Below are 20,312 nucleotides of genomic sequence, written 5' to 3' on the forward strand. Positions count from 1 at the left end.
GGTCCTGAAGCTCAGGCGTGACCCCCTTGGCTCGCTCCGGGGCTGCAGCTCCACCGGCGCTCGGCTTTATAGCGCGTCTCGCCGGCACTTTGAATGCGGAGCGACACCTCCTCAGGCGCCGGATTGGTGGAAACGGCTTCTCCGGGGGCGGGGGCGGCCTGGGGGGGGGGCTGGCCGGGGAGCCGGGGCTGTCTGGTAGCACCAGGCCACCTGTGATGGATTTTAGCCTCCTGGCCCCAGGGCGCCGCCCCCCCATCCGGCTTCCCGTGGGGCGCGGTGACCATGTGCCAGGAGCACCCTGCCGCTGGGCCCCGGGCACGGCGCTGGGCACGGGCCCTGCCGGGGGCTGAAGCAAGCCCTGGCAGCAGGGTGATTAGGCCTGGCTCAGGGGGTGCAGCACAAGACAAGGGGCTCGGGACCAGCTGGGTTCTAATCCCATTGCCACCAGGCAACGCGGCCAGTCCCACCGTTCCTGCCTCGGTTTCCCCAGGCTGTACAATAGTTACTGATGCTTGAGCCGCCTTTGCAAAGAGCTGGGCCCCCCGACTGCTGGAGCCTGTTGAGGGGAGGCGAAACCCCTGTTTCATTTAGGCGCTAAGCTCTGCGAGGAACCCGGACGGATGGGGCCGAGGCTGCTTGAGAGACAAGCCGTAACTCAGCCTGCCTGGCTCAGCGAGTCTTAAGTAGGTGGAGACGAGGCCCAGGTGCTACGCTTAGCGGCTTAACTCCAAAGGGTGGAAAATCAATGGATGAAACGGGCCAGGGCTGGGACCCCCAGAGCCGCATCGCAAAGCGATTCCATCTTGTCAAGAAGCATCAGGGCTGATCCACCAGGACGCTGTGTCCCCGCCGGTAAATCACTGGAGCTGTCCGGCCCACACACACTAATGGGCCTGCGGGGACCAGCCAGCCCCTGAGGCTGGAGCACGGGATTTCCTGGGCGCGAGGCGGGGGCTGGAAAGTGGCAGACAGGCCAGGGAAGGGATTTCTCTTTGAAGGCTACATCCTGGCTCATCCCTCGGTGCAGAGTAATGGGGCTCTGGCTGTGTGACGTCACCCTTCAGGGGCTTACAGACGTTAAGGTCAGAAGGGCCCATCGTGATCATCTGGTCTGACCTCCTGCACCTCGCAGGCCCCAGAACCTCACCCACCCACTGCTGTAATAGACCCCTGACCTCTGGCTGAGTCACTGACGTCCTCAAATCACAGGTTAAAGACTTCAACGTACAGAGAATCCACCACTTACACTGGTTTAAGCCTGCAAGTGACCCCTGCCCCGTACTGCAGAGGAAGGTGAAAAGCCCCCAGGGGGAAATTCCTGCCCAAGCCCACATATGGCGATTAGTTAGACCATGAGCATGTGGGCAAGTCCCAGACACCTGGGAAAGAATTCCCTGTAGTAACTCAGAGCCCTCCCCAGCTAGTGCCCCGTCTCCGACCGTTGGAGATATTTGCTGCTAGCAGTCGCTGATCGGCTACACGCCCTTGTAGGCAGTCCCATGAACCCGGGATCTAGGGGCTGGGACATCCTGGGCCCCAGGGGCTAGACATACCCCTGCTTGGACCACAATAGGTGCATCTTCGCTAGGGGGAAAATGGGCTTGCAGGATTCACAGTAACACCTGCAAGGTAAAATCCCGGGGCCAATGAGGCAGGTTATAGTTTTCACATGAATGAGTAGGTTGAAGTACAGACACTGGGGGAGTGCAGGGCCTCAGGGCAGGAAATCAGCCCAGCCGATGCCGGGCAGAGGCCTCAGGAGGAAGCCGGGTATTACGGGCTGGCTGCGGAAGGGAGCTGTGGGGCCGGATTTGGCTGGAGAGCTGAGCTGCCAGAGTGTGCAGCCAGTCCATCCCTTCCGGGACTCCAACGCTCCCTCTACACTACGAGTGTGACGAAGTGGGACTGTTCTTAATGTTTCCTCTGAATACTGTGTGGGTGCCTCAGTTTCCCCTATGCATTTCTTGTCTCTAGGAGATAGGATAAAGGCCAGTGTGCATAAATTGCCGACACTCTGTCTCCTGGCAACTAATGGCCAGGGCCCTTCCCCCCTGCAAGGGGATAGTTAAAGGTGAACAGAGATCCGGTGACCTCCTGGCCTGGGAAAGAGACAAAGGCCAGAGAGGAGGAGCTGGGGAGTTTCAGTTTGGGGCTACCTGGGAAAGAGGAGAGAAGTGCAGAGGGGGGTGTCTGGCTCACTGCCCCCCAAAACTGGCTGAGGAGTCCGGTTCTCTGGACCTACAAGCTCTGTTTTAGACAGTGTTCCTGTCATCTAATAAACCTGTTTTACTGGCTGGCTGAGAGTCACGTCTGACTGCGAAATGGGGGTGCAGGACCCTCTGGCTTCCCCAGGACCCCGCCTGGGCGGACTCGCTGTGGGAAGCACATGGAGGGGCATATGCTGAATGCTCCAAGGTCAGACCCAGGAAGGTGAAGCCGTGTGAGCTTCTTGCCCTGAAGACAGTCTGCTCCGAGGGAGAGGAGGCTCCCCAGAGTCCTGACTGGCTTTGTGGGGAGCAGTTCCAGAGCATCGCCCGGGGACTCTGTGACAACGAGCGAGGGGGTGAGTCCCCTGCCCAGGGGCACGTGCTCTCACCGCGCTGATCACACAAGCCGATGAGCTAGCGTGAGTACAAATAGCTGCATCGCTGAGCAGGTACCTACCGGTGCCAGGTGGACTTGTACCTCTCATGGGCTCAGCCGTGCCCCCAGGGCCGCTACACGGCTATTTATAGTCCTGGTCACTCCCCTGCACCTGCACACGAGCAGGGGGATCACGCCGTAGTGTAGACAGCGCCTGAGTCACCTGGGCCACGGGTGAGACCACGGAAGCGCCAAGCGGGTGCAGGCCGGGGAGTCGGTTCTGTGCACACGGGGCTTGTGCTGGGGCTGCCAGGGAGCCGTGCGTCGGCCTAGACCTGCTGCCTGAGGAACTACAAACTGCTCAGGCCTCACTAGAATTTTGCCTCGTGTCGTTCCCACGGCGGGTGAAGACGAGGCCCAGCTGCCTGGCGGGAGGAGGAACGTTCGGCTGCGGCAGCTGGTGCCGGCTGTCGCTGGGCTCTGCTCCAGGCTGAGTCCCGTGTTCCGATCACGCCTCGCGGGCGCTGAGGATGGATGTGAACGCCCGTGTGCGGCCACCGAGCAGGTCGCCCCAGCAAAGGGCCCCGGTGCTGCAATGAAACGAACCAGCCAGACTCCCCCTCCCCAGAACATCCTCCCAGGAGCGAGCAGCAAACAGTGACGCAGGCTCTCTGCGCAGCCAGCACCCGCGGGAGCAGCGAGGTCTGCGCACGCCCCCTCAGCCGCCGTCACCCTCCCAGGGCAGGGGCAGCCAATTCACTGAGCAAACATTACTTCCCCCCGCCACCGCCCTGCAACTTCTCAGCCTCCTGCCCCCTCGCCAGCAGCCCCACAGCTGAGCCCAGCAGATGGCTGCAAGCTTCAGCCACGCTGCAGCCAGGGAGACAGCGGGTGAGTAACTTTGTTTGTCAGATGCCGGCACCACGGCCTCATCTCCCCTGCCCCCGGGAGCCCTGTGCCGAGAGCTGGGCCTGGCACTCTGCTCTGGCTGGGCAGATCAGCCCAATCTAGTGGCAGGGAGTTCCCCACACCCAGAGGGTTTCACCCAGGCCAGTGTTCGGGGAAGGCCGGCCGGAGAGCAAGGCAGCCCTTTGTGTAGCTAGGACAGTTGCTTTGCAAGTGGGTCTGTGTGGGCATCTTCCAAGGGGGAGCTGGTGACACCCAAGCATCTTGGGGTTTCAGTTCCTTTGCAATAGATCTGATGATATTTTCACTCTCCAGGGGCAGGGGCGGGGCACTAGCGGCTGGGGTTACAAGGCCTGAGTGTGGAGCAGGGTGAGCAAGCTCCCGTAGGGCCAGGCCCCGTGCGTCATGGGCAGGCGTCCCCAGCCCCCCGGCCGGCTGAGATCAGCGCTGGCTGTAAACACGATTTGTTTTGCTGAGTCCTTATTGGCACCTGCAGCCAGGCCCCGAGCCATAAATCCTGGCAGCAGTTAGCCGCTGAGCACCGGAGGAATCAACTGGCCGTCCCCGAGGGGGGCGGCTCCGTCAGCCTCTCCTGGCTCCCGCCCCGTGCTGTGGCTGAAGGATCCGGGGGGAGCAAGCAGGGGCTGAGGGCAGATTCCCTGCTGGGCCCCCAAGCTAGAGCAGCACTGATGGGGAGCAACCCAAGGCTACTGCTTCCCGGTGAGGATGTGGGGCTGGGAGTGGGGAGGAAGTTACCTGTCAGCTCTGTGTTCTAGGGGCACCAGGGCGCAGCATCCAGCCTGTCTGGCTCACAAAGGACACCCCCCTCCCAGCCTCTGCTTGGCCCAAAACCGATCCGAAGACAGACTTACATAAAGCAATGGAAAGGCCGTGGGAGACACCTAAACCCCTCCAGACAAGGGTGACGGATTAGCCTCGTTTGCATCAAAGAGGGGACAGGGAGGCATGCCCATTAGCATACAGAATGCAGAACAGAGATTCCAAGGCAAGAACCGCCCAGAACTCTGGGACCAGAAAAGCAGGGAAGCAGTGCATGATGGGGGATCTCTGCTCCACATGTTAATGAACCTACTCCTGCACACACCTAGCTCAGTAGTTATCAGACCGATTCTAGTAATAAATCCGTTATTGGGATCCAAAATACTGAAGCTGCCTAATTGCATTGTGAGCTCCCTGGACGGAACACCGCCCCTAGCCAGGAATGAGCAGTTCCTATTGTCTAGCCTGAACAAAACAACTCTGATATACTCCTCTGAGTCATCAGTTTACCCACAAACAAATCTAGTGTTCTCCCTTGAACCACTGTTCTTTCGCTACAAACACCCCGACCCACGCTCCAGTAAGTGCTCTGACGCCTGGATCCAAAATCTGCATCAGTTCCATGGGGACTTCATCTTCTCCTGACTGATCGTGCTGGGGGCTCTGCCTGTCTCCAGCACTCCGCACCCCCAGCTACCACCACCACCTGGGACCCCCGCTCGATCCAAGCTTCACCCCGCTCTCTCTCCCGCTCTCTTTTTTTTCCTACTCTAGGTGTAGTTTTCTAAACCTGATTTTTGTAATCGCATTTAAACTAGATTTACTATTGTAGCTGTTTTGTTTGTTTGGCTCCCCTTGTATGGTTATTCCTGGCACTAAATCACTTTTATGGTTAAGCTGGTTGCATCCCTCCCTCCCTCCCTCTCTCTCTTTTGTGTTTTACTCTCGTACCTAAGCTAAAGACCCCTGCAGCGCCCCAAAAATCCTGTGGGGTTTGCTCATCAAGTGGGTTACGACCCGAACAATTGTAATGTGAAAGGGGACAGGGACGTGCTGAACCTGGGGCATAGGGGGGTGACAGCTGGGAAGAGCTGCTCGACCCAGCCCGCTGAGTCCAGGGGCATATAAGGGATCAGCTTGGGAGTGCTGCCTGACCCGGTCCGCTCAGACACGCTCTGTTAACGTGTGTGTGTCAACCTAGGTCCTGCAGGAGAGCTCCACTGGGGAACACAAGTGACACAAGCAGCACATTGAGAGAATTACAGACCCCTCCCACCCCAGAAGAGTAACCCAATGAGTGTGCCCCACAGTAACGGGAAAAGCTGGCAACAGGGAGATTTAAGGCACCAGGGCAAACCCTTGCATTTACGAAGGGCTCATGATTGTACAGGCAGGACGGGGACTTTGGCTTCCCCTTCAAGCCAGGCGCAGAGAGCGTGCAGCCCCGGCCTACGCTCACAGGCCCGAGCGGGGCGAGGGGCTGATGCGGAGTCGCACCCCGGCAGCTCCTTGAGGCACCGCAGCGCTGGGGGCTGCCCAGACACAGCTCTAGCCACAGGACGAAGGCAGGAGCATTCTGCCCATTTTACAGAGGCCCGGAGAGATGCAGCGACTTGATCAAGGCCACCCAGGGAGTTTGTGGCAGAGCCAGGACTTGAACCCAGGACTCGAACCCAGGACTCGAACCCAGGACTCACAGGGACCATCCAATTGTCTAGCCTGCTCCTTCCGTGTGTCATAGGCTCGAGAACTGCACCCAGTGACACCCCCCCATGACCTCTCCCCTGAAAAGCCACCCAGCCTTGGAGGGGTGTGAACTCCTACGGGTGTAGGGCACAGCCCAGCGCCTTAGCCCATCTCGGTCCCAGTGAGCATGTTTCAAACGCGGGAGCCCACCGCCATCCCCTCTCCCACTCTGCCCGTCCAGAGGAATAACCTCCCTGGAGCACAGGGTCTGACAAACCTCTTTTATTGGAAACCGCCGACGGGCGCCAGCCATCCCGTCTGCGCACGCCCGCCGCTGGGGAGCGGTGCCTCCACCCCCAGGACTCCAGCTGGGCTCGGAGCCAGCACGGGATGAAGGCTGCTTCCGGCCGCTCCCTCCCCGGGGGTGCCCGGTGAGCAGGTACCCGGCACTGCAGAGTCCCAGTCCTCGAAGCATGAGCGCCGGCGCCAGCGCGGAGACCTCTGGCCGACGGTGCCGCTGCCTCAAGCCCGCCAGGGGGAGCAAGGGGCCAGACCCAGCTGCAAGGAGGAACGGGGGAGGAGACGAGGTGACACTGCTGCCCCCTGCTGGGGGGCTCCCCCAGAACTTCCCCGCTCAGACGGAGGCAGCAGAGGGATGGGTTGCCCTAGAGATCCCTGGGGTGGGGGGAGGGGCGCACTCATCCGCTCCCAAGGGTCTCAGTGGAGGGTTAGCCACATCACGACGCAGCTCGGCACAACTCGCCACGTCCGCAGGCACCCGGTGAAATAGCTGGGGGGGCGGGGAGGGGAATAAAGACTGAGGGGCACTGGCGGATCTGGGGGCGAGGAAGAGCCCTGTGCCACTCAGACCCGATCACTTCCTGCCCCACAGCTGGAAGCCAGTGCCCGGTAAACACCCCCAGCAGCTCATCTCCCTCCACCCCCCCGCCCCCCGATAGCCACGCGGTGCAAACCAACCTGCCCCTAACTGCGCGGGGACGACTTCTTCCACCGTGGTCCCTGCTTTGGAGGGGGGGTCACCGCCTCCGCCCGGCCTTGTCTGAGTCCCTGCAAGGCACGAAAGGGTTAACGTGTAGCACTCAAAGGCTGCTAGTTCGAATCCAGCCCCAGGCTCGTGCCAGCTCAGTGCCTGGATGCACCCCCATTCCTCTGCCCACTAGCCCCCCCCGCCAACAAGCCCCCTACAGTGAGGAGAGCCCCTCAGGACATCCAGCCCATGTCCCAGCGAGCCCCTCCCCCATTTAGCTCCATCCCACGAGGCTAAACTCAGAGCTGCAGGCAGCACGGCTCACGCCCAGCACCGCCAGCCACCCTCCGCAGCAAGGGGGGGGTGGTACCGCCAGTGGCCAGTGCAGCCCCGGCCCCCACCCTGCTGCACCGGGGAGAGGGGCAAGACAGCCCCACCGCCAAGGGGGCAGATCCCCACCCGGCCAGGCCTTACCATGTAGAAGCCAGTGTGGTACCCGCTCATGTACCAGGCCAGGAGCATGCAGGCCAGGGCCCCCCACTCTTCGTCCTCTGCGCACAGCGGGTCCAGAAGCAGTGGCGGAGGGGGAGGGACGACCTGGAAAAGCCGCAGCAGAGTTCCTGGTCAGGGACCTGCCCTTGCAGAGATCCCCCGTCCCCTAGGGGAGTCGCTCACCCCGGGAGCTTCATCTGATCCCTCCTGCCCGAGCGGCTCCAGAGTGGGGGCTCTGCCCCCCCCCCCCCAGTGACCACAAATCAACAGCCCACTGGCACCACCTAGTGGCTTCTTTGTGCTCCAGCCTGCGGGAGGAGGGGGGCTCCCCCCTCATGTCCCACAGAGGGTAGTGACAGCCTGGACAAAGCTGGGGGTGCAGCAGCTGGGGGTCCATGGCAAGCTCAGGGGGGGTGGCCACTGGCTTCATAGCTCGGGGGGTTGGCAACCCCGAGATCACATGCTGCAGGATGGCAGCTGGCCCTGGAAGTCTGGCCAGAGCGTGGACTACCAGAGATGGCCGTGGGCTACCAATACTGCCCTTTAACAGCCCCCAGGCTTTGGGTTCTGCACTGGTTTGCCCCCTCCTCCAGCCCAAGCCCTTTCCCGCAGGGCGGGATTCGCGGCGGCTCTGGGTTTGCCGTAGAAACGGGTCCCCAAGGAGCGCGTACACTCACCGGGGGGCAGGCGGATCTGCGGGGCGGGGGGCCAAAGGGCAGCAAGGGACCGGGCCACCAGGAGCCGCTCTGAAAGGGAGGCAGAGAGTGCGCCCAGCGGGCGTGAGCCCAGAGAGAGGACAGGGATGCGACCCCAGCGAGCCAGAGATGGAGAGGGCCCCACGGTGTGATCCCAGCATCTCCCGTCAGCCGTTCCAAAACCCCAGTAGGGCCACCAGACCATAATGGGCTGCCCCATCCTTCCCCTCCCCTCCCCCTGGGTCTGGGCTAGGTGGGGAGGGGGCCCTGGTACAGGGCCGTGACATTTCAAGGGGGTGGAAAGTGGCCAGGGCAGGAGAAGGGGCTAAGCCCCTGCTCGAAGGGCCATGGGCCCAGGCCCTCCAGCGCACTGCTCCCGTGTGATGGCAACACTGACACAGCGCCCCTACGGCACGGGTACAGAACTGCCCCCCCCCCCCCAACCTGCTCCCAGCAGCACAGCACCCCCCAGCTCCACCCTGGGGTACTGGGGCAGCACTGACTGCCAGGGGAGAGCGCCCCCTAGTGCCATGCTGCGCACTGGATTCAGCACCCACTCCAAACGGACCGTGCCCCCTATTGGGTCCCCTGCCCTGCTTCCTGCAGCCCAGTGCCCCCTAGCGCCACCCAGGGGTAGTGGGGTCAGCACTGACCCCCCCCCAGGGAGAGCTCCCCCCTCTGAGACACCTCGTTCCCAAGCAGCAGCCAGGGCTTCCCCCCTAGACTCCCCCAGTCTCCCATTCGAGTCCTGTGCAGACCAAACCCTGCTTAGCTGCAGGGCTCTGAGGTTGCAGCTTGCGTCCGTCTCCCTGCGAGGGGGGCGGGGACGGGGCTGCGGTTTAAGCTCCCCCAGGTCACTGTCCTGCTGGGGCAATCCCAGGCACTCACCTTGGGCAGCGGGGGGAAGTACTGTGCCCACTCCCCTTTCGTGCTCTGCCTCCTCCAGCCGTGGGGCAGCTCGCGGGGGAAGCTGGGGCTGCGTCCCCGGGGCACTCTGGGGGTGTCCGCTTCAGCCTTGCCAAGGAGACACAAGGATCAGAGCAGAGTGTGCCCCTGCCGTGCCCTGTGCCGGGTCTGGCACTGCCACCAGCACCCAGCAGGGACAGTGGCAGACCTGCGACCCCCCTCACCTGCCCCAGGGGATCCCACAGAGAAGGGGGGAGGCACAGAGCTGGCAGGGGATCAGACAAGGGAGAGAAGCGGGGACACTGACTGCAGGGGAGAGCGCCCCCTACTGAGCCCCCCACCCTGCCCCCTGCAGCACAGCACCCGCTAGCACTGAGCGTTGGGGGTAATCGGGGGGACAAAGGGAAATGAAGAGAAAAACGGGGTGGGGGAGGGCGCATGAGTGGGCAGTGTTAAGGGGAAGGGAAGTTAATGGGGGACTCGGGGCTGCTGCAGTGATTACAGCCAAGATCTCCCTCCCCCAAATCAGTCCCTCACTAACAGAGCCCCCTTCACACACACCCCAGCTGCTCCTTTAATGGCCCTCACTCCCCCTCCCATGGGGGGCCACTCACCCTCCAGCTGCCCAGGTCCCCATCCACAGCCCCGCACGGGGGCAGCAACTCCTCCAGCGCCTGCTGTTCCTTGTTCCCGTAGCCGACAAACTCCACCAGACACGTCCCCGCCGCGGCGTCCACCGACCGCACCGTGGCCGGGTAGAGCAGCCCGTCCTCCGACCAGATGGCTCTGCAGGCGTCGCCCACCTTCCACTGGGGAGGGGCACCAACCGGGGCTCACCCGAGAGCCCATCACACAGACAGCCTGGCTGCTAGGGACCCCCCCGGGGCCCCAGAGTCTGTGTCTGCCTCGGGGTCCCGGCCAAACCCCAGCTCGGGACAGCACCTTCCTTCCACCTCCCCCTGCAGCGTCAGAGGGAGGCAGAGCTCTGCGGTGTGTCGGGAATCGGACCCAGGTGTCCCGAATCCCAGACCCGGGCTCTGGTCACGAGGCCCCGTTCCCCTTCCCGCACTGGGAACAGAACCCAGGCGTCCTGACGTTCTCCCCTGCTCTAACCATTCAACCACACTCCCTCCACCCCCGAGAACAGTCCTGGCTCCCAGTCCTGCACTCTAACCACCACACCACACCGCCTCCCGTTGAGATGGGTGAATCTGTGAGCAGATAGTTCCCCCGTAGGGTGGGCGAAGTGCCCAGGTTAAGGGGGGTGAACCAGGCCCCCCTGGCTAACCCCGCCAGTGTCCCCCCCCCCATGCCAGGTGGCTCCGCGCAGCCCCACCCTGCAGCATCTCACCATTCTCCGGGGCTCCAGCGAGTCGTCCGGGCTCCCATCGCGGGGGAACAGGTCCTGCAGCCTCTGCTCCTCCCGATTGCCGTAGTGCTCATACTCCACCACGCAGGCGTCCCCCTCCTCGCTCAGGGAGACGACGCGGGCCGGGTAGAGCAGCCCGTCTCCGGACCAGACGGCACAGCAGGCGTCACCCACCTTCCACTGTGGGGAGACACAGGGAGGGGCCTCAGGGCTGCGGCAGGAACGCGCGTCAGCACAGATAACGGATGGGCGGTAGCCCACACTACCCAGCATGAACCATCATTGTGCAACGCACACGCTAGTGCAGCATTTGTACTATTCCACGCTCCGCCCCCACCCCAGCGCTGGATCCTGCAGCCTCCTGCAGAATCCCAGGGATAACTCCTTGCCCTCACCCCTCTCCAGATTCCCACGGGGCCCTTCCCCTCTGGGTGTGCACAGTCTGTGTGGCCAGGAGAGGGCACATGAGAGAGAGACACCCACCATGGGGCGGAGCCAAGAGGAGTCCCTCCCCTTAAAGGAACAGAAACCAGCACCCCCAAGGCTGAGTTTACTACGTGATGCCAATGGTTTCTCCTGTCCTGGTGGAGCCAACAGAAGTAGGATGGGCTGGTTCTACAGCAGGTAACAGATCGCTTCTTGTTCTGTACTCACCTGGGAGCTCTCCTCCTCTTTCTCCTCCTCCTCCACATCTCCCTCGCTCTCGGCCTCACTGGAGGCTGAGGACTCAGAGCTCTTGGATGCCTGGTCCTTGTCGCCAGCACCCAGGGTGTCCTGCAATGTTGGAGATACTGTGGCAGCTGAGAGAGGGATGGGGATTTGGGAGGAGCAGCTGCTCTGTCTCCCCGCTCTCCCGAGACAGGCTGGAAGGACCAACCTTTCCCCGCAGGGCTGGGGGAGCATCAGCCATGGAGAGGGAGGGGCAAAGGCAGCTCTCAGATCTGGGCAAGTAGCCAGGTCACTGCCCCATAGGGAGCACAGACTGCAGCCTCTGCCCCAATCCTATGGGGGCTGGGGTCAGCGAGACCTGGAGCAAGCAGCTTGGGGGGCACATCCAACAAGGAGGGACGGGGGGGAAGCATCCCCAGAAGTTTGGTTTGGAGACCCCGAGTGCCTCACCTTATAGGAGCGGACGGCTCGGTCGTAGGAGCAGATCAGAGCGCGGTCGTCGGACGCGGCGCAGTCTGCAATCTGCAAACAGCACACCCCTCGTCACAGAGGATCGCCTACATACACAACACGGGGCTGCGTCCAGCCAGCAGAATCAGCTCCCCAGAGAGAGTATGACATACGCTGGCAGGCAGAGAGGCAACCGCATGCCCCGATCCTGTACCGGGACCTGGTACCGCCAACTCCCGCAGAATCGGGCCCTTAGCACTTGCAAGTAGGAACGTTCTCTTTATTCCCAGCCAACTCACATGATTGGTTGGAAAGCTCCCAAGCTCTTGAGATCCTGGGATCACAAGAGAATCTCGGCTTCCATTTAAAAATCCGAACTGTTTCTAGCCCACCGAGTTGCAGAGGAAAGCTTGAAAGCATGAGCCCAGAAATCTCAAGCCTCAGAAAGCCAAACAAAAAAAAAGGACCCCAAATCTTATTGTTTTTAAGGCAATCTCACGTTTTCTGATTCATGATTGTGTATGCTGGGGGTTGGTGATGCTGAGATAAGAAAGTAAAGGCATGCCAGTGGGAGTTCACCCAGAGCAGCCGGCACCTCCCCTGAGTCTTACCCTGAAAAGCTACAGTCCTGATTAGCCTGGACACTTTAAACCATCCCCCCTGGAGAAACTCCGATCCGCCGGAAGTGGATTAATGACCCCTCAGGCTTCGCCATGCGGTACAAGGCAGGTACGCGTTTCCCCTTTTACAGATGGGAAAAGCCCAAAGCCACACAGCGTGAAACCAGCAGAGCTGGGAATAAAAATCCAGGCCACTGCTCTACCCACTAGGCCATGCTGTAAATACGAGTGCTGCCTGAACTCAGCAGGGCTACTCACAGGCTTAAAGTTAAGCACCTGCTTAGTTCTGTGCAGGATCAGGGCCCCTTGTAAACAAATCACAAAGCAAGCTGGGCAGCTGTCTCCCCCCCCTCCACCCCCCCAATAACATGGGCAGGGGCTCATTCACTCCTCTAAAACCCCAGACAAGAAAACCCCCACAAGTAAGAAGGTTTGGCACTGCTGAAACCTTTGTAACAAACCAATCAGTGTCACTGCTGTAATATTCAAACCAAGAAGTATATAGGCATTTCTCCATCGGGTACAATCCTCAGGGTAGGAAATAAATACTATACTGATGCTAATAATAGCCACCAGGCTTCTGCATCCGCTGGTTTCCTGCTTCTCCAGGGGGTGCAACCACCCCCACTGCACCCCACAGCTAGGGCTGGATTCCAGGGTATTCTAACCAGCCCCCCAGCAGCTCAAATCCCTTCTGGGGAGGGGGCAGACCCAGCTCTCTCATTTCCCCCTTTTGAACTTAGGGTAAAGCAGCAAAATAAACGACTCCAGCTTTTTCAAGTGCAGATTCTTCACCTTGTTTTGCAAGGGGGAGGGGGAGCCACACTGAGTCCTATCTGTGAGCTTCCCCCCTCCCCCAACAAAAAAAAAGGCCGGGGGGGGACCCCCCCCCCCCTAGGATTTTAGAGGCCAAACTCTGGGGGCCTGAAGCCCAGTGGGGATCTCCAGCAGTTCCAGAGTCTGACGCATTTGGGTTGCAACCTGTCCCCCCCCCCCCCATCACTTACCTGGTGCCCCTCCTTCTGATACACTATCTCCCCCGCACACTCAGCCATTGCAATGGAAGCCTGCACCCCTAATGCACCATCTCAGGGCAGGAGCAGCCTGCCCCCAGCCCACAACTTCTTGCAAAGAGTCCATGCATGCATGCAGGGACTGCCTCAAGGCTCCCTGGGAAATGTAGTTTTCTTCACCCTCACCCCTGGCCGCGTTCTATAGCGCAGCCGGGGAGGCTTGGACTACAGCCCCCAGAGGGCATTGCTCTCCCGCCACAGAGTGGGGGCTGGCAGGCGGAGCGCCGGTCTGTTCTGCACAGCGCCCCCTGTAGGTAGGAGGTACACGGCGCCGTCTAGGGATGGCAAATGTTCACAGGCTGTGCTGGGTGGGGGAGGGAGAGGGTCCATCGGTGTAACGAGCTGTGTCGGTGCTCAGCTCAGGCTGGGTTATCAGGATTAGGACGTGATCTCAGGCTCCAGACAGAGAGGCTAAAAAACAGAGTTCCCCCTGGGAGGAAGGCTTCCCTGTGGTTCGGGACTAGATGGAACCCAAGAGACTGGGGCCCAGGTCTGCTGCAGATTTCCTGGGCGATGCTAGGCGAGTCACTGCATCTCTTTGTGCCTCAGTTCCCCATCTGTAAAGCGGGGATAATGATCCTGTCTTGGCTAGTTAGATAGCAAACTCTTTGGGGCAGAGACTGGGCTCTCTAGACCCTCCTGGAAATGTAAATAAAAATACTAAACAAATTCTAGCTGCCATGAAACACGACGGCGATTTAATAACATGCAGCTGTGACCACTGCAGCCCCTCTGCAAGGAGAAGAAAAAGCTCTGGCCCTGGTGAAGCAATGGCTAAAGCTGCCAAAACTCCGCAACACCCAAGGCTGCGTGGACAATTTCTCCGGGAAGCTAAGGCACCTCTGTGTGGCCTTCAGTCAACTGCTCCCTGGGAAGGTTTGTGCCGGAGAGGAGGGGATGCCTCCCTTTCTCCTTGTCCGAGCAGCATCGCCTGCTATGGGCGGGCCACGGATGGGGCTCCCAGATGGCTGTACGTCTCGGTAGTCTATTCTTCTGAGCGATCGCTGAGCTCTGAATTCATCAGGAGTGAAAGGTCCACAGCCCTGATGAAAATCAGGCCCCAGGTACCTGAGAGCTTCCAACATTTCAAGTGGCTAAAGCAGGATGCATTTAAAAAAAAAAATCAATCAAGTAATTACATTCTGGGGAAGGTTTGGTATAGCGGCTATTATTACAACATGTTCAAAATAACAAAAGAAACTAAGTCCAACCAATGTCTCTCTGTCTGTCTTCACCCCTGACCAATTCCGAAACGACTGTCAGCACCCAGATTTCTTTCGTTAATGAATTTTACAGCCCGTTTTGGCTAGAACAAAAGTAAGTATTGACCCCAGCAAAACAGCAGCTTCCGTTCCTCTGCAGAGTGTTCCCGGCAGCTGGACAAACGGATCAATGTGGCAGGTTTTGCCTTTTTGCAGTTCAGGTGAAGGCTGCTGCTGCTGGCACTTCATGTGGGAACAGATATTGGTTTGGCACAGAGTGTGCATTCCTCACCATCCACGCCTCTTCATACACAGGGGGCCAGGTTGCTAGGCGAGAGGATTTTTTCCCAGATAACTTCTCATGTCAGTTATTATTTCCCATCCAATGCTGAATACAGCATGGCTGTGGGTGATCAAACAGGAATTTTACATGTTCTGGAATCACAGAGAATCTTGACTGGCCATTTACTAAGTCATTCACTGGAGATATTTTATGCCAAAATTCATCTGTTCTCATAGTGCATATTCCAGAAGTGCATCACAGATCTGAGCATCCTAAATTCAGAAATTTGGTGCGCACTGATCACATCAGGAAATCGATCAGTTATCACCTCCATTTTGCAGAAAGATGCTGATAAACGACTGGTTGGATTCACAAAAGCCAGGCTCTTAAATTCAGGGTCTTCTAACAACACTGCCATCTTTGTCATGTAATCTAGTGCTTTGCAAAAATAACTGCACAGCTTCCACCAAGAATGTTTGATATGGGCTTGGATGGATCATGTTTTCCTTTCTTGCCGAGTTACGTGTCCCAAAGCCCACATAACCACTTCAGATGCCGGCCACTGCCCAGAAGAGCCCTTGTCATTTAGTTCTAACATTTTCACGTGCAGCTATCCCAGAGGGTGCACACATATCTCTGTATAGCATCATCATTGCTGGGGCCAAAGGCGACTCTCCGGCGATTCGGTTTGGAGAAGTACAGTGAACCTCTTAATCACGGGCCGCACTGCAGGCAAAAACAATAAATGCACCTGCATTAAAAGACCCTAGATGCTCACCAATGTTCCCGTGGTCCTACAGCAGCTCTCTGCTCTTCCCCATCCAAGGTACTGACAAAGGAGGAGTCCCGCATATCCCAAGTAGCCAAGGTACGTTCAAATCTCCCCAAAGCCCGCCAGGGCATTTCCACATGCTTCACAATGATCTTCAGGCTGGCATTGCAAAATGCCGTGTATTTATTCAGCGAGGCTACCATTTTGACACTTCCCGGACAGTGACCATAAATGTCAATGATCGAACCCTCAACTTTCCTCGCCAATGATTTTCAACGCGTGCTCTGCCATTAAGTACACGAGGTGGCAGGGGCATACGCTCCTTGGTTCATTGTTTGCTTAGTTCTCATTCGAGATAATACACTGTGGTGCTTACCGGACATGTCTGCAGCATTATCTGCCAAATATGTAGAACGTTTATTCCAGGCAACGTTGTGTTTTGATAGCACACGGTTGGTTCCATCCGAAACATTCCTGAGATTTATTTGATGTGCAAAGTAACCATATCTACAAACTCCGTAGCTGTGAGACTGTATGTTTCTGGGTGTTTGCATGTAACCAAGAATGGAAAATACTTCCCGACCTCGTCCGAACTAGCATCCAAAGCAAAATATCATTCAAGGCCGTCAATCACATGATGTTCGTTTGCAAGTAGGGTGACCAGATGTCCCGATTTTATAGGGACAGTCCCGATTTTTGGGTCTTTTTCTTATATAGGATCCTATTACCCCCCACCCCCTGTCCTGATTTTTCACACTTGCTGTCTGGTCACTCTATTTGCAAGTGCTTTAGGTGCGATTGTCCCTTGTATAACAGGGGTCACTTTTGTGGACGCACATGCATAGCTCTTGGCAATTTGGGAGTCTGGGAGCATTGGTTTAAATACAGGACTAACATGATCACTGCTAGCACAAGGGACGTTATGCTCCAAAAGACATTCTGTAAATCAGACTGCAGCTTTGGTTATGCTATCACTCATTTTTGACCCAGCAGATGGGAACAAAGTGGCCCATGATTTTTGACTGTCGCAGCCTTGGCACCGCTCGCACGTTTCTCCAGAGCGATATGTCTTGAAGTATCTTTGTATTCCCCGTGACTAGCACAAAAATCAACTCTGCAACGCTCACGAAAAGCAGAGGTTCGCCCTCCCCTTGATTATTGTAGAAAATGGTGCTGGGCCTGCCAAGTGTCTTTAAACGGACAAAGACTTTCACTTTTGTCTTGGACCAACCCTGTGTCTTCATCAGTCATGGCTGTTGCTGAGTCTTTCGGGGGGGTGGGGGGTAATTTTATTTTTATTTATTTATTTGATAATCCTGCAATTTCTGGCCTATGCTCAAGTTGCATTTTTAATCATGTGAGACTCCGCTACCGATACGATAACCCAATCCCATTTTCACGCTCGCGCGGTGCGGCCGGTTGTGGCTTTCTGAACTCCTTCTCAAATTACAACTCAACTCCTCCTGGGCATGGCGTTCCCGGCGGAAGTGGGGGGTTTAATGACACACAGAGGGTGAGAGTCATAAAAAAAACCATGAGCGTGACCACCTGTCACAGAGTCACCAGGCGATGCTCTGGAGCTGCTCCATACGAAGCCAGTCAGGACTCTGGGGGAGCCTCCTCTCTCTGAGCAGACTGTCTCCAGGGCAAGACGCTTACGCCGCTTCGACCTTCCTGGGTCTGACCTCGGAGCATTCGGCCTCCCCTGCCCCTCCGTGCGCTTCCCGCAGTGAGTCCGCACAGGCGGGGATCCTGGGGAAGCCAGTGGGCCTGCACCCCAATTCCGCAGTCAGACGTGACTCTCAGCCAGCCAGTAAGACAGAAGGTTTATTAGATGACAGGAACACAGTCCAAAACAGAGCTTGTAGGTACAGACAACAGGATCCCTCAGTCAGGTCCATCTTGGGGCCAGGGAGGCCAGAGCCCTATCTGGCCCCCCTCCATTTCCCCAGCCAGCTCCAAACTGAAACTCTCCAGCCCCTCCTCTGGCCTTTGTCTCCTTCCGGGGCCAGGAGGTCACCTGATCTCTTTGTTCTCCAACACCTTCAGTTGGCACCTTTGCAGGGGAGGGGCCCAGGCCATCAGTTACCAGGAGACAGGGCGTCGGCCATTCTCTGTGCAGACACCATCACACTGGCCCTCTAGGGCTCTGCAACAATCACACCCCCTTATCCCACCACCTAGATACTTAAGCAATGCATAGGGGAAACCGAGGCACCCACACAGTATTCAGAGAAAACATTAAGAACATCCCCATTTCGTCACACCGCCCAGGAGAAACACGTGGAGTTGTGAGTTTGCACAAGTGAAATACCGCTTTGCGGCTATGCTTGCACACTCAGTTTGAATTGTATTTTCGTTCACTCATAGTAACTGATTCTACTTTAACGCAGCAAGCTTAATGCGGAAAATGTTCTGCTTCAACCAGGAGAGAGGGTTGTGGGGGTCAAAATGGGACAATCCCCCCCAAACCCGCAACGGTGTCTCAATTTGGCTCCCAGAAATCAGAAAACACTGGGGATCGCTAGCTAGATTGGGCCTCCTTCTCAATTTCCTTGCACCTGGTGTAGTCACTTACACTAGTGCAAACTGGCTCACTGGCAGTGTGTCACCTCCGTTTTGCAATAGTGTAAATACCCGCCCACGGGGCAGGTCAACGGAGAACCAGACCCAATAGCTCTGGTTTGTTTGGTCTCCTACCACCCCACGAGCCCATATTTTAGGTGAGCTTTCCATACACGCGCAGAAACTGCAACATTTGAAACGACTGCTCTTCATTAAACTCCGCTCCATGTGCTAATCTAAATACTAATCAACAACTGATTTCCTTTAACGAGCCGGGGACAGGCTTTTTACTCTTCCCTGCCAAAAAAGAATAAGTCATAAATATTTATTTCAAGTGTAATTGATTGGAGTCATGATTTTATCTTTGTCTGCCAGGTTCTGAGCAATCAGAATAACTGCAGATACAGCCAGGAGACGGGTTACGGAGCAGATGCCGCTGTCCCAGGCTTTCACCCTGGAAAGAAAAAGACACAAGGACTGAAAAGTGGCGGTGGTGATATTTTTCAAATGCGGGAAGTTTCTAAGTCCATGTTTGGGCACCTGAATAAGTGGCTGGATCTGCCGAGGTCCTTTAGACGCGACCTCCGTGAAATCGTGGTGAGCAGCACCTTTTAAAATCAGCCATCTTCTCTCAATCCCTAAATCTAGTCTCAAAGGCACCTAAGGGAATTCGCTACTCAGCACCCAGGGGGATCTGGGCACCCAACTCCAGCCTTAAATGCCTATTCATTTTAGGCACATTTTGGAGTGATCGTTTCTGAAATTCCAACCCATCAGCCGAGCTGCCCCCACGGCCTTTGCATGAGACACCTTGATTCCAGTCTCACCCCCCTCCTCGGAGTAAATCCAGAGTAACTTCCCTGAAGCCAACGCGGTCACAAAGCCAGTGAGAAAAGAATCAGGCTCTGTTGTCTCTATCGTCATTGCTGCATCTAGCACCAAAAACCTGATCTTATATAGACCAATAATCCATCCCAGGAGACACCGTCCATCCGTCCCTCCCTTTAAATCGGGGTTAAAAAAAACAAGTGAGCAATACTGCACAGTGCCTCGCTCGGTGTGTCTGGTTTTCAACTGACTGGTAGGAGTTGGATTGTCCCAATCTTCCAAGGACTCGCTGAAGTTCCTGGCGTGCTGCCCAAGGTCCTCCGCGTGATCCTCCCGAGGCAGCTGCAGGTTGTTCCCAGTGGTCTCACAGCTGGCTGTGCCCGTCTGGTTTTGAAATGGAATCCACAGACAGCCATGTTGATTAGCTCTCCTTCGGGCCAGAGGCTAATCTTGGGCTGGACTCATAGAATATCAGGGTTGGAAGGGACCTCAGGAGGTATCTAGTCCCAACCTCCTGCTCAAAGCAGGACCAATCCCCAGACAGATTTTTGCCCCAGATCCCTAAATGGCCCCATCAAGGATTGAACTCACAACCCTGGGTTTAGCAGGCCAAATCACTGAGCTATCCCTCATGGCGTGGATGTCCACAGTCAGCAAAGAGTTAAGACTGTGGACATCCATAAAGAGAAAGCGGCTCGCAGAGAGATAGGTATTTTGACAACCAATAAGACCACATCAAGAACTCATAAAATTATAGCGCCGGCGAACATGGAGCGTCCTGTAAGGTACATTCGAAAACCTATCGACTATACCGGGCTGGATGATGTCGGCCATGGAGTAAAGGTGAGAATCCATGTAAATTTTGAAGACTTATTTGAACTGAATGTGGTGGGAATGTTAGTTGAGATTAAAATACTTAGTGCTTGGTGCTGCCGTGAGGAGTGAGGGGTTGATCCAACGTACCCAGGAGCAGCTCGGGCACAAAGTGAGATTTTTATGTTGAGGTCTTGAGCAATTTCTGCTTAGAAACTTGTGATTGCCCGAAGTAACCACAAACCAGGAAACAATGGCTCATGATTCTGATAATGGATATTTCATAACAATGCAACTGCACTAATGACTCCCTCCGGGGAAGTCACGGGGGTGACTCCGGCTTTGCACCGGGGTAACTGAGATCAGCCTCCAGCCCTTTACCAAGCTGCCATGCGAGCCGTGAATGATATTTTCAGTTCCTCTCTGAACAATGGTGGTTCGGCTCAGCAGGGTCTGGGTGAGGTGTGGAACCAGCCCGTCTTTTCTGGAAGAAATGGGGACGCTTTCTGTCAGATGCAGTCGGGAACTAGAACTGAGCCAGCCCCCTGCTGCAGGCAGACTGTTCTTTGTGCAAAGCTGAACTGAATGCAGAGAGGGTGGCCCTGGCTGTGGCTCTAGGCTGGGACCCAGGA

At 57.2% G+C, this 20,312-nt stretch overlaps 1 protein-coding gene across 1 annotated transcript; it reads right to left on the minus strand.

Moving 5' to 3' along the window:
* Nucleotides 1–6,222: 6,222 nt before the first annotated feature.
* Nucleotides 6,223–13,287, minus strand: LOC112109809 (survival motor neuron protein 1-like). The gene is made up of 10 exons (XM_024204458.3): nucleotides 13,152–13,287; nucleotides 11,525–11,596; nucleotides 11,060–11,179; nucleotides 10,388–10,585; nucleotides 9,651–9,845; nucleotides 9,019–9,144; nucleotides 8,113–8,181; nucleotides 7,418–7,540; nucleotides 6,934–7,023; nucleotides 6,223–6,513 (listed from the first exon to the last, which is right to left on the minus strand). Exons 1-9 carry the CDS (start codon nucleotides 13,197–13,199, stop codon nucleotides 6,940–6,942), a joined length of 1,035 nt encoding a protein of 344 aa, XP_024060226.1. The 5' UTR covers nucleotides 13,200–13,287; the 3' UTR covers nucleotides 6,223–6,513; nucleotides 6,934–6,939.
* Nucleotides 13,288–20,312: the final 7,025 nt, after the last annotated feature.

The sequence above is a fragment of the Terrapene carolina genome, unplaced genomic scaffold (genome assembly GCF_002925995.2).
Source record: "Terrapene carolina triunguis isolate 2854851 unplaced genomic scaffold, T_m_triunguis-2.0 Scaffold194, whole genome shotgun sequence".
NCBI classification, from domain to species: domain Eukaryota; kingdom Metazoa; phylum Chordata; order Testudines; family Emydidae; genus Terrapene; species Terrapene triunguis.

Excerpts from the sequence above, each read along its gene's own strand:
- LOC112109809 (XM_024204458.3), bottom strand. The coding sequence starts at position 13,199 with ATGGCTGAGTGTGCGGGGGAGATAGTGTATCAGAAGGAGGGGCACCAG. Across the intron at positions 11,180-11,524 it reads GAGCCGTCCGCTCCTATAAG|GACACCCTGGGTGCTGGCGA; the intron begins GTGAGGCACTCG and ends CCAACATTGCAG. Across the intron at positions 8,182-9,018 it reads ACTTCCCCCCGCTGCCCAAG|AGCGGCTCCTGGTGGCCCGG; the intron begins GTGAGTGCCTGG and ends CCTCCCTTTCAG.